This window comes from Vespula vulgaris, chromosome 5 (genome assembly GCF_905475345.1).
Source record: "Vespula vulgaris chromosome 5, iyVesVulg1.1, whole genome shotgun sequence".
Taxonomy (NCBI): Eukaryota; Metazoa; Arthropoda; class Insecta; order Hymenoptera; family Vespidae; genus Vespula; species Vespula vulgaris.
The window spans coordinates 5,382,674-5,395,000 of record NC_066590.1 but is presented as its reverse complement, the minus strand read 5'-3'; the positions used below and the strand labels follow the sequence as shown (position 1 = coordinate 5,395,000).

Here is a 12,327-nt window from a genome sequence, read left to right as displayed (position 1 = left end):
TTATTGATTAGCCACGATTTATAAGAACCGAGGAATACATCGGCATGAGCGAGAGAAAAGGATAGAGAGAGAAATGGAGAAACACGTAAAAATAAATAAACGAATGAATAAATAAATAAATGAATAAATAAATAAATACATAAATAAATAAGTAAATGCAAGCTGGGTTTGTTTAAAATAATATAAAACAAAAAACATAAATACATAAATAAATAAATGAATGAATAAAAGTAACATCTTCATATTCTAAAAGTTAGAGAAAAGGAGATAAAGTATTAAAAAGATTCCATTGAAGGATTCATGAGAAGACAGGATTAAAGAAAAATAAATAAATAAATAAATAATAATAATAATAATAATAATAATAATAATAATAAATAAGTAAATAATAAGTAATAATAATAATAAATCTCAGAATTTATGCTACTAAGTCTGACTTCACGTTACCTCCTACGATATTATTTTTCCAACATAAAGTTTTACACATTTTAAAAATCGTTTGAGATTAATGCGCAGATAAATTTTCTTAAACGTTAAGATAAAAACACATTCGTCGAACGGGTAAAACTTTTGTCTCGAGCTTTCTCTTTTCTCAAAAAAGCATTAGCTTCGAGAAATGAAATGAGAGATACGACGACGGAATTAAATATGCGATAATGAAAACCACCGGTAGGACGTTTCTAAATTCCAGTCTCTCGAGATACACCGACACGTAAAAAAAAAAATAAAAAAGGAAAAAGAAAAAAAAAATTATGTATCGTCATGTCTATCTACATAACACATTAAATACTTATCTTTTATGTAATTAAAAAAAAAGAGAGAAAGAGAGAGAGAGAGAGAGAGAGAGAGAGAGAGAGAGAGCGTCTTATCTCTAGATACAAATACATAAAATCGTAAAAAAATAGTTGATCTCGTTCTCCCCAATTTTTCACAATTTCTTCGGATTGCTTCTTGTCTCTCTAGCGATTTGATATTAAAAAAAAGAAAAAGAAAAATAAAGAAAAAAAGAAACGAAAGAAGGAAGACAAAATTTTGAAAGAATGACAACAACAGACGGATGGGATGTATCATTTTCTCTCTCGGTGATTTCTCTCCTCGAGATATGCCTTATTTGTATTGTAGATCGGGATCGACTTTAGTGATGCAAAAGAAAACGGCATCGAAGGTATATCAGTGTTTTGAGATTAACGAGATATTTAAACGTTACTCCTCTTGTGTAATTTTTCTCTATATATTATTCGATGTATATAAATAAAACTTTGTACAAATTAAAAAGAAAGAAAAAGACATTCTTGAAAAGCCGCCGCTGTCACGTTCGATTATGTATATCGTTTGAAATACGGTGCAGAGATTGGAGAATGGTAGGTGCACAGATCATTAAATCGAACGATTAAATATGACGGCATATACACGCACTCATACAAAAAAAAAAAAAAAGAAAGAAAAGAGATTTAAAGAAAAACAAAAAATTTAAGAGAATAAAATAATAATTACCTTTATTCCGAATCACGTTAAAAACTCGTTCGAAGGATCCTTCATAATTATCATCATCGTCATCGTCGTCGTCGTCGTTGTCGCCATCATCATCTTCGGATCTTGGATATGGTAAGTTAAGTAAAGAAATAAAAATAAAAAAAAAAGAATAATTGAAGAAGTATAATAAAGAAATAACAACAACCAAGTTAGATCTTTTCGAGCATTTTATTAAGTTTATCATAATGATTTCAATTGATACAATGTTTTTTATTTTTTTTTTCTGTGGTATACCATTCGTATTTCTGGACGCGACGATAACTTCCTTTCTCGCTCGAAAGCGTGTTTCGTTCATTTTGCAATAATATTACAATTCGAAAACTCGATTATACGTAATTCCCATAATTTGTCTGATCTCAGTTAGTATTCTTAGTAATAGACGTTCGGCGTTAGCACGGAGAAGAAGAAGTTTTCGTCGTATCCGCGAGGAAAAAAAACCATAAATGTAATAACAATGTTGGCGTGTGTCTTATCGTGTTTTAGATGTTATTCTCTCTTTCTCTCTCTCTCTCTCTCTCTGTCTTTCGCTTTCTATATTACTTTATTTTCCTCTCGTTTGTTCGATCTTATATATCATTTTTTTTTTCCTTTTTTATCTTTGTTTCATTTCTTTCTCACGTATATCAAGTTTTCAATTCTGGCTGACGTTCCTATTTTTACGTACATAACCCTCCTTCGTCTTCTTTCGATCATAAAAATGGAAGTGGAGGTTGTTTTAGAGAGGAGAAGGGAATCGATTGGAGGGGGAGCAAGGAATATGAATATATAATATTTTATATTATTATCACGTATCCATAAATGTTAAACATTATTTTTTCTCTCATTATTATTATTTTTTTTATCTTCTTCTTCTTACTATTATTATTATTATTATTATTATTATTATTTCTTTATCTCTTACTTCTCATCTCCTTCTCTCATCATAGTCCTCCTCCATCTTCCTCTTCCTTTTCTTCTTTTTCCTTTTCCTCATCTTCTTTTTTATCATCTTCTTCTTCTTCTTCTTCTTCTTCTTCCTCTTTTTCTTTTCCATTATCGTCATTTGTATTTCTTGATTTGTTTATTGTTCTCTCTCTCTCTCTCTCTGTCTTTCTCTTCCTCTCTCTCCTTATTTTTTTTTATTATTATTTTTTATTAAATGTTAGGTAGTGCCTATAAGGGACGCACAAAGGCGCGTGCGCTCATAGCGAACTTCAAAGGAGCTCTTTTTCTCGTATACTAGCTGTGCTGAACGCACTTGTACTGGTCGCGCGTATCGGCTTAACGTTCGGCCAAAGACGGGTCAAAGATCAAATAGATTTATATTGATCGTTAGATCGTTCTCGTTCTTGTTCTAGTTCTACTTCTCGTTCGTTCATTCGTTCGTTCGGCTGGAAATTTCTCTTCTAAATTTTTATTATAAGATGTTAGAAATCGTAATGTTGGTGTGGATCTGGATGTGGGTGTGGGTGTGGGTGTGTAAATACGTGTAACATACGTGTATTTGTGATATATATATATATATATATATAAACGTAAGAAGGAACGAGATATATAAAGGCTTGTTTCGCGTTTAGAATCGATTATTATTTTTGATATCACATGTGACCGATCCTTAACCGATCGCTTAGCCCGCGACGTATTATTTAACAAGAGAGTTATAACCACGTAATCATTCTGAGGATACTCATAATTTTGTTCACCTTTGCCTCGCCTTCGTTTATACAATAAATGGGATATCTTTTTTATTTCTTTTCTTTTTCTTTTTGTTCTTTTTTTTTGTTTGTTGTTTTCTTTCCTACGAGCTAGGTAATAAATCGTCGCCTTCGCAATTTATCGTAATATAACGATAAAATATAACTCATAAGAGAATATAGCAGAGCCGCACATTGTCTATTCTCGATATTAATCGTCGATTCGTATTTAAATGTTAATCCAGGAATTCAAAGCTAAACATAATAACTCTTATTTATAGACAATAAAAATTAAAATATTCATAATAATAATAATAATAGTAACAATAATAATATTATTATATTATCAGAACTAATAATAATAATTATTAATAGTTATCACCATCATTTTCCATAATAATAATACGATTGCAGTGCGATCATCACAGTGCAATAATTATCGAGAAGTGTTTATAATATCACTAATAAGTAATAATAATATTAATAGTAATCATAATGATGATAATAATAATAATAATAATAATTATAATAATATCTGCCGTATTAATTAGCATCGCCGTTACAATGATGTACTTAGCCATTACAGTTGCCTAGATACTATCCTCTTTTTTTTTTTTTAATATACTTCTATATGTATAGCTACAATATATAATGTTTTCATGTTGAAAAATCGTATACATTAATGTTGCATCATCGCAAGACCATTGCTTCGTTTCTTTTTGTATCTCGTTTCTTCTCGTACGATCTCTCTCTCTCTCTCTCTCTCTCTCTCTCTCTCTCTCTCTCTCTCTCTCTCTCTCGCTCTTTCTCTCTCTCTCTCTCTCATTCTCACTCTCACTCTCACTGTCACTCTCACTCTCTCTCCTCTCTCTCTCTTCTCTTTCTCTCTCTCTCGCATCTTTTCGCTTTTGCTTTCTCTTCGTTTTACCACCGGGAGGAAGATGATGTCGTCGAAGCCCGGAAGCGTTCTTTAACGATTCCGCGAGTTTTTACTGATAAAAGAAAAGGAAGAGGAAACAAAGAAGAAAAAATAAAAATAAGAAATAAAAAGAAAAGGTGAAAGAGAGAGGAAAAAGAGGATGAAAAGGGAAGAAAGTTAGATGGTAGAATAATTTCATTCTCAGTGCTAATCAGCAGCATCAGCAACCATGGGAAGTCTTTTTTTTAGAAAGAAATAAAAAAAGGAAGAAATAAAAAAAAATGCAAAAGAAAAAATATGTTTGGTCTGATTTTTTCTTGGAGCATCTCTACGAGGGTCAACGCATAACAGGATTCTTACTTACCGATCGTGCTCTATCGGTAATACAAATGCCTATATTATCTTATATCTCTTCGACGTGACGAATTAACTTTTCTTATTTTTTGTTTTTATTTTTTCTTTTTTTAAACAAATTTTTTTAAACAAATTATATCATTTAGCAACGTAGGAGTAGTTCGCTACTCTTCGATGAATTATTAACGCGAACGAACGCTTCCGAGCACGCCGAGCTCGCTTTTACACATATTCTCTCTTTCACTTTCTTAATAAATTAATATATCAATATTTTAGTATCGTATAACTCGTCAACGAGTGACGAGCATCGGATCACAGATAGTGAGGTGATCGGATTGCCTGCTTTCTTTCGTAAATCTTTCGTAATTCTTTATTTCTTTCTTTTTTTTCTTCCCTTCCTTCCTTTTTTTTTAAATTTTATTTTTACTTTTACTTTTTTGTTTGTTGCTTTTGACTTTTCTTACGATATCATTCTTTAATGCGTTCCTATCGACAATAAATCTTTTTTTTATTCATTTCGTTTTTCTCTTTTCTTTTCTTTTTTTTTTTACTCTCTTATTTTCGGATTTGCAAATCTTCTTGCGCATTTCTCCTAAGGATTTCAAGGCGACAGCTCCTGAAAGCAAACAGCATTCGGCCGTGTACGCGCGCTATCTGGCAGTGACGTGAAAAAGTTTCACATGCAGAGAGGAGGAGGCACATCCTTAAATTTTTATCTTAATTTCATATATATATATATATATATGATCGTTCTGTCTCGTTGTCTTTTTTTTTTATTTTTTTCTGGAGGGAAATGGGGGGGTGGATATGGGGAAGGGGTTCTTTCGTTCATATATATTTCTTTTTTATCAATTTGGTCACTCTTCGTCCGATTACATACATCTCGAGCTCGTATACACGTAAATCATATATAGTAAGTACGTACGTTTGTATTTGTATATATGTCTGCTCGCAATATTCATATATTCTATATAATACTCAAAAGATAAATTCAAAAGACAACTTTTTCAAGCTACTGCTTTGTGCGCGCGCACATCGGAAGATCAAACTCTCTCTTTCTCTCTCTTTCATTCTCTTTTTTGAACGGGTATCATATCTTTATTATCTCTATTTCTTTCACTCATTAGCTCAATAACTCATTCACTCACTCATTCTCTCTCTTTCTCTCTCTTTTTCTTTCTTTCCCCCTCCCTCCCTCCCACCCTCTCTCTCTCTCTTTCTTTCTTTTCTATTCTATTCCATGTTCTGTTCTTTACTTTTTCAGCAAATATTGAAATAACACATGCGAGTTTTGGTTGTATGGATATACGAAAGTATAGAATATATATATATTTTTTCTAATATAGATACGTATATATCTACGTATACACAATATATATGTACCTATTAGGGTCATGTATATATGTTCAACTAAGAGGAATAGAAAGGTGTCTATGTGTAATCGACGAACACGTTCACGTAGATAGGAAAATAGCATAGAGTCCAGTGTGGTCTTCGAGAAATAGAGAAGAGAGAAAGAGAGAGAGAGAGAGAGAGAGAAAGAGAGAGAGAGAGATAGAGAGAGAGAGAGAGAGAGACAGAGAGAATGGGGAAAATGGAAGAGAAAGAAAAATCGTATTTTCCTTCTTCGATAAAATGTAAAAGGAAAAACGATTTATAGGAGTTCTACGGTCGGCGATCTTATTGTTAGTTATCTACATACATACATACATACATACATAGATACATACATACATACATCCTTATATACATACATCCTTATATACATACATACATACATATGTGTGCATATATAATCGATAATTCGATCGCTTGTTTTTCAGAAAAAAAAACTCATCCGATCAATGAAGCAAAGGCAAATTTTACGGGCATACTAAACTCGACAAAATAGTATTAATATAATGTTGTTTTGTCGAAAAAGGATTAACGTGCGAAAAAAAAAGATATATATTTTTTAAAACAAAAGTATGTGCGTTCTTTACATTGAGCATGCCAACCACAATTTCTTAGAATAATTATTGAGTTAAAAATAAACAGTTAAAATCAAGTACATATTAAATAATAAAACTTCATTATGAAGTGTATAACTTTAAAAGTATTTATCTGGAAAATTAATTTTCACGCGTTAGCTTATTTTTTACCGGAGCTGGTATCACATACGTGCGTGTATATATATATGTCTATATGTGCATCTTTATTCTGTACGTATAAAGTGTGTGTGTGTGTAAAATTGTATATATATATATATTTATGTATGTATGTATGTATGTATGTATGTATGTATGTATGTATGTATGTATGTATATGTCTCTCACATTCCGAAATAAAGAAAAAAAAGAAAGATATCGATAGCGAACGATAATTTTAATTAAGTTCCGTGCTAGTAAATCGTTACCTTACAAACACAACACAACGACAAAAAACGGGAAGAAAATTTAAGAGAGATAGGAGAAACATAGATCGAATTTTTCGATTCGTTCGAAATATTGCTCTCATGCACGCACAATATGTTCTTTTCTTCTTTTCGTATAATACTTAATCATATACGCTAAAAATGTTACTTTTCTTTTGATTGGAATAAAAAAAAAAAAAGAAGAAAATTAATTACATAGAAAAATAACAGGAAGAAAGAAAGAAATAAATAAGCAAAAAAAGAAAGAAAAAACAACGATCATCATTACCTCTTCTTTGTCGTTCTCCAGGATTGGAAGAGAAAATGGGAAACGAAAAAGAAACGAAAAGAAGAGACTTATGTGCATCGATCGCATCGGTTGTCCCCTGTTCGAACTTAGAATCTCTCTCTCTCTCTCTCTCTCTCTCTCTCTCTCTCTCTCTCTCTCACACACACACACACACACACACACACTTCTTTTCTTTTGAAAGCTCTGAACTTATAAAACTTAGAAAAATTCGGAACTCAGAACCATTAATACAACATACTCCAAAATACCGACATTAGCATATACAATTGCAATTAAATTATATAATAGTGATGATAATAATGATAATAATAATAATAATAATAATAATAATAATAATAATAATAATAATAATAGTAGTAGTAGTAGTAGTAGTAGTAATAATAGTAATAATAATAATAATAATCGTACGGATTTCGGATTCAGGAGTTACACGGTCGCCTTGATTAAAAAAATTCGCTAACACAAGTTTAGAAAAAAAAAAACTGTAAAACATTAGGCCTTTTCATTTGCACATGCATACTCTCTCTCTCTCTCTCTTTCTCTCATTCTCTCTCGCTCTCTTTCTTTCTTTTTCTCCTCCCTCTCTATTTATCATATAAACTCGTTCATTGAAAGATAATTAAAATAAGTTAAAAAAGAGTGCAGAAATAAAAATTCAAACGCGTGCGGAGAAATGTAATTCGAGATAGTAAAGTATAATAATAACAACAATAATAATAATAATAAAAAAATAGTAGAACAAAAAAAATAATATTAATAATACAAAAATTAAACGAAAAATTAAGCCGAAGATAAAGAGGGAGGATAAGATTGTTATTTTTTCTTCTTTCTTTTTTTCTCTCGTTTTTACGAAGTTTTTTCTCGTGTACGATATAGCGATACTTATTCGTATATATCTATGTAGTATATATTTGTATATAAATATAGTAGGTGTGTAAAAAGAGTAAAATAATCGATCATCTTCGTGCTCAGAGTTTTTTTTTGCTTTTTCATCTTCATCTTCGTTATCGTCTTCTTCTTCGTTTTCTTAATCGTTTCTCTATCTCTCTTATTCATTCATTCATTCATTCAGACATCCATTCTCATTCATTCATTCTATTTCTCTCTTTCTTCCTATCCGTTAGCTAGACGCTTGTAAGTCGCCATATTGTCTTTCGAAAGAAAGGAAGCTACATTAGAGTTTCCTTTTGTCTATTTTTCTCTTCGTTATCGTCAATACTTCGTAATCTTAAACAATATTTCGCTCGTTAAGGCCAAGACGAAGAAAACTCCGGTGATAGAGTGAGAGAGCTCGACAAAGCGGAAAAAGCCTGTTCGAAATCGTTCGAAATTTTAAGCGAGAGATATTGCGTGAAAATGAAACAGGCGTTTTCCGCTTGATCGATCGATCGATCGATATATCTCACATTAGGCCCATAACCGAGAGGTAAAGATTACTTTGAATTGTGGATATTGGATAAAATTATTCTTTAAAAAGAAAAAGAAAGAAAAAAGAAAATAAAAAGGGGATGAAAAAGAAGGAAAGTTCTACGTTAAGAACATTGGAAAATATCGAGTATCGTTAGGAACAATGTGAAACGATCAACAGCAGCACAATCACTGCTTCTCTCTCTCTCTTTTTTCTCTACCCTCTTTGATGCAGCTCGGAGATGCACGTTTTTTTTTCCTTATTTCTTTTTACGAATAGTGTATAATATATAATAGTAACTATGTGTATCGATAAGGAGGAAGGAGTATGTGCGCGTGTCGGTATCTACTCAATTTTTTCTGTTCCTATAATTTTTCAATACTTTTAACCAATTACTAATTCACTTCTTGTTGTATATTTTATTTATTTCTTCTCTCTCTTTTTCTATACTCTTTACGAGCCTATCATTCTTTCATTCTAATTTCATACTCACTCGCTTGCAATCACACGTACACACAGAGTATCTTTCATTCCATCTCGTTCTCTTCCATTATCCTCTCTCTCTCTTTCTCTCTCTTACTCATCACCGGTATATTGTACACCTATATAGTATGTACTGTACGTATACGTAAGAAGATGTCGAGAAGAAAACGATCGTTTTAGACGCGCGGTCGCTTTTCGTTTTCTCGGTCGGAATCAGAGTCCGCTGAATCGTGGAGCGGCGGAAATTCGGGAACAGCCTCGCGTTGCTGCATCCATCCCGTCGCGCCTGGCCCCCCAGCCAATGCCTTGCCCTGCGTCATTTTTTGCGATTTTTCAATTGATTTTAGCCCTCTGTCTTTATCCCCTGTGATGGCGACAAAAGTGCGTGTCATTGGTCACTAAAGCTTCGACGAAGCCACGACTCGCTTAGCTAGCGTCTTTTCTCTCTCTACCTCTCCCTCTTTTTTTTTGCATACACACCATACAAGCACATAGCATAGGCATACTCTCTCTCTCTCTCTCTCTCTCTCTCTCTCTCTCTCTCTCTCTCTCTCTCTCTCTCTCTCTCTCTCTCTCTCTCTCTCTCTCTCTCTCTCTTCATATGTATATATGTCTCTTTCTTTCTACTTCGTCATCTACAACCATTGCTCTCTAGCAATTATTTTCTTAAAAATTCATCACACTCGAAATATAATGAAAGAAAAGAAAAAATGATGATAATAATAATAATAGTAATAGTATTAATAATAATAATAAAAAGAAGAAAATTAACTTCTTTTTTCTATCGTCGAAATCGAGAAGGCTACTTTCTACTTTCTACTTGTAAAATATAGGCGAAAAACTCAGGCCCTTTTTTTTGTCTACCTCATGCTCTTACTCTCGCTATTTTTACCCGCGTTCTTCGCCTTTTCATAAATCCCAAAAACTAAAAGGAGGGAGAAAAAATTAAAGGATGGTTTCTTCATTCCACCGTAATGATGAAGAAAAAAAAAAATAAAATAAAGTAGACCTGTGTGAAAAGTGAAATCAAAATGTTCAGAAAAAAAAAAAACGAAAAATAAAAGAAAAAGACAAGGAAAAATGCACACACGTATACTACTACGTAAAATAAAAAGATATATATAACACATATACGCGCGCACACATGTATATATACACACACATTATATATATATATATATATATATATATATATATATATAAAATTCTACATGCAGCCATGCACATCGCGAGGATTTTTAACGGAGAGACCTTCGATATGTAGCGATAAATCACGGTGATGAATGCTCCTTTTCGATGTATCGATCTTTACGATTTCTCCCGACATGTATATATTTTTGTTTTTTTTTGTCTACATTTATTTGTAAATCACGAAAGTAGAGATTTGCAGTTAAGTATCAAAAGCCGTTCCTTTTTTTCCTTTTACCTTTCTTTTTCTTTTTATGTTTTTAGCGAACGCATTGCAATTTTTTTCTTTTTACTTTTTTATACATACGTATGTACATCGAAGAGATTCGTTATTTTTCTTGTATTTCTTGTATTTTTTTTTGTTTCGTTTCAATGAATCATCTAAAGCTTCCACGTTTCAATTGCTACGGATTTCTGATCGTTAATTTTTCATTAAACATACTAATTCTCGTCCCTGCCCTCGTCATCATCGTTTTCTCTCGGATATCGACAAGGTACTTTACATAGAAAAATAAAAAGGATCTCTCTCTTTTCCTTCCTAAGTTCCGAGAGACTTCGACGAATTCTACTCTTGACTCGATCTTTCTACTACATCTGATATATATCATATCGTATCATATCGTATCGTATCGTATCGTATCGTATCGTATCGTATCGTATCGTATCGTATCGTCTTCCGTCGATCACTATTCTATCTAATAATTATTACTTAAAATTTTTTTACGTCTAAAAAAGAATATGTCTTACTAGAGAATTTCTTATTGCACACTTATCGAGATCTAATTCTAGTGATTGGAGAAAGAAAAAATTCGAAAAATGAGAATAGGAATATCATTAAGTTTTGAAACAATAGGGGGGGAAAAAAGAAAAAAAGAAAAAGAAATTCATTAATTAACATTTATCACATTTGCTTTTATGCACCGATCCTTTATATGAGACAAAATTTGTAAAGATGAAAAAAGATGAAAAAGAAGAAAAGAAAGAAAATATATAATCGATTTTTACTTTGATCAATTAAAAAAAAAAAAATGAAAGAATCGAATACTCTGCTCTACCTCGCGAAAAATGTATTTCGAGATGAATGAGATTTCTTTTTCTATTTTTCGTATATTTTTTTTTCTTTCATTCGTAAAAAATGTCAGAAATATATATATATATGAATATTGCACTATCGCGTCCTATCACGTGTATATACTCGGCGTATCATTGCGTGTATACATATATTATGTGTACGTGTAAGTGTATTTATATGATATATATATATGACACACACACACACACACACATACACACATATACACGTACCATATATATATATATATATATATATATATATATATATATATATATATATTATACACACTCGTGGATGATATCGTGCGCTCTCGTGAATAAAAGAAAAGTCCTTATATATACGACGAAGCTTGCACTCGTTCTCTCTCTCTCTCTCTCTCTCTCTCTCTCTCTCTCTCTCTCTCTCTCTCTCTCTCTCTCTCCCTCTCTCTCTCTCTCCCTCTCCCTCTCTCTCTTTCTCTCTCAAGCCAAATAGGATATCTTGTCGCATAGTATGAGATGCATATCTCGAGACATCGTGTTCTAAAGTTGTCGTATTCTTAAGGAAGCTGCCTCGAATCATTTTTGTTCATTCTTTCGTTCATTTTTTATTTTCTATTATTTTTATTATTTTTTTTCTTTCTTTCATATCCGAATTTAAAGAAAGAGACCTGTGCTTGTTGCAACGGAGAAGCTTCTTTCTCTTTCTATCCTGGCTCGTTGATTCTTAATCATCCCTGGCTGTACTCTCCCCCATATCTTTTTCTATATTTTTCTGTCTGTCTGTCTCTCTCTCTATCTTTCTTTTTCTTTTTCTCTCTTTGTCGAACTCGAGGCGAGCTTTTGCCCTTATTTGCGAGCTTTTTAGGCCGGTCTGGCACGTCACTGCGAACACAAGAAAAGGCACGAGAGGCCGAGATAAGTGAAATCTCAGTCTCTCTTTCTCTTTCTTTTTTTTTGTCTCTTCTTCGTTCCTCTTAACTATCTTCTAGAAAGAGAAGACGAAGAGAAGAC

The 12,327-nt window shown here is 32.2% G+C and overlaps 1 protein-coding gene across 5 annotated transcripts in view; it reads right to left on the bottom strand.

Annotated features, from left to right (window-relative positions):
- Positions 1–1,682: 1,682 nt before the first annotated feature.
- The window catches only part of LOC127064314 (homeobox protein extradenticle), a 46,967-nt gene continuing 36,322 nt past the window's right edge, over positions 1,683–12,327 (bottom strand). For 2 of the 5 annotated variants that reach the window (XM_050995232.1, XM_050995233.1), the window contains one exon: positions 1,683–9,383. In XM_050995232.1, the coding sequence (XP_050851189.1) occupies positions 9,249–9,383 (135 nt within the window). In that variant the 3' untranslated portion in view covers positions 1,683–9,248. Of the gene's footprint in view, positions 12,199–12,327 lie in introns of all 5 variants that reach the window. The other 3 variants (XM_050995237.1, XM_050995234.1, XM_050995235.1) reach the window with 3 other exon arrangements.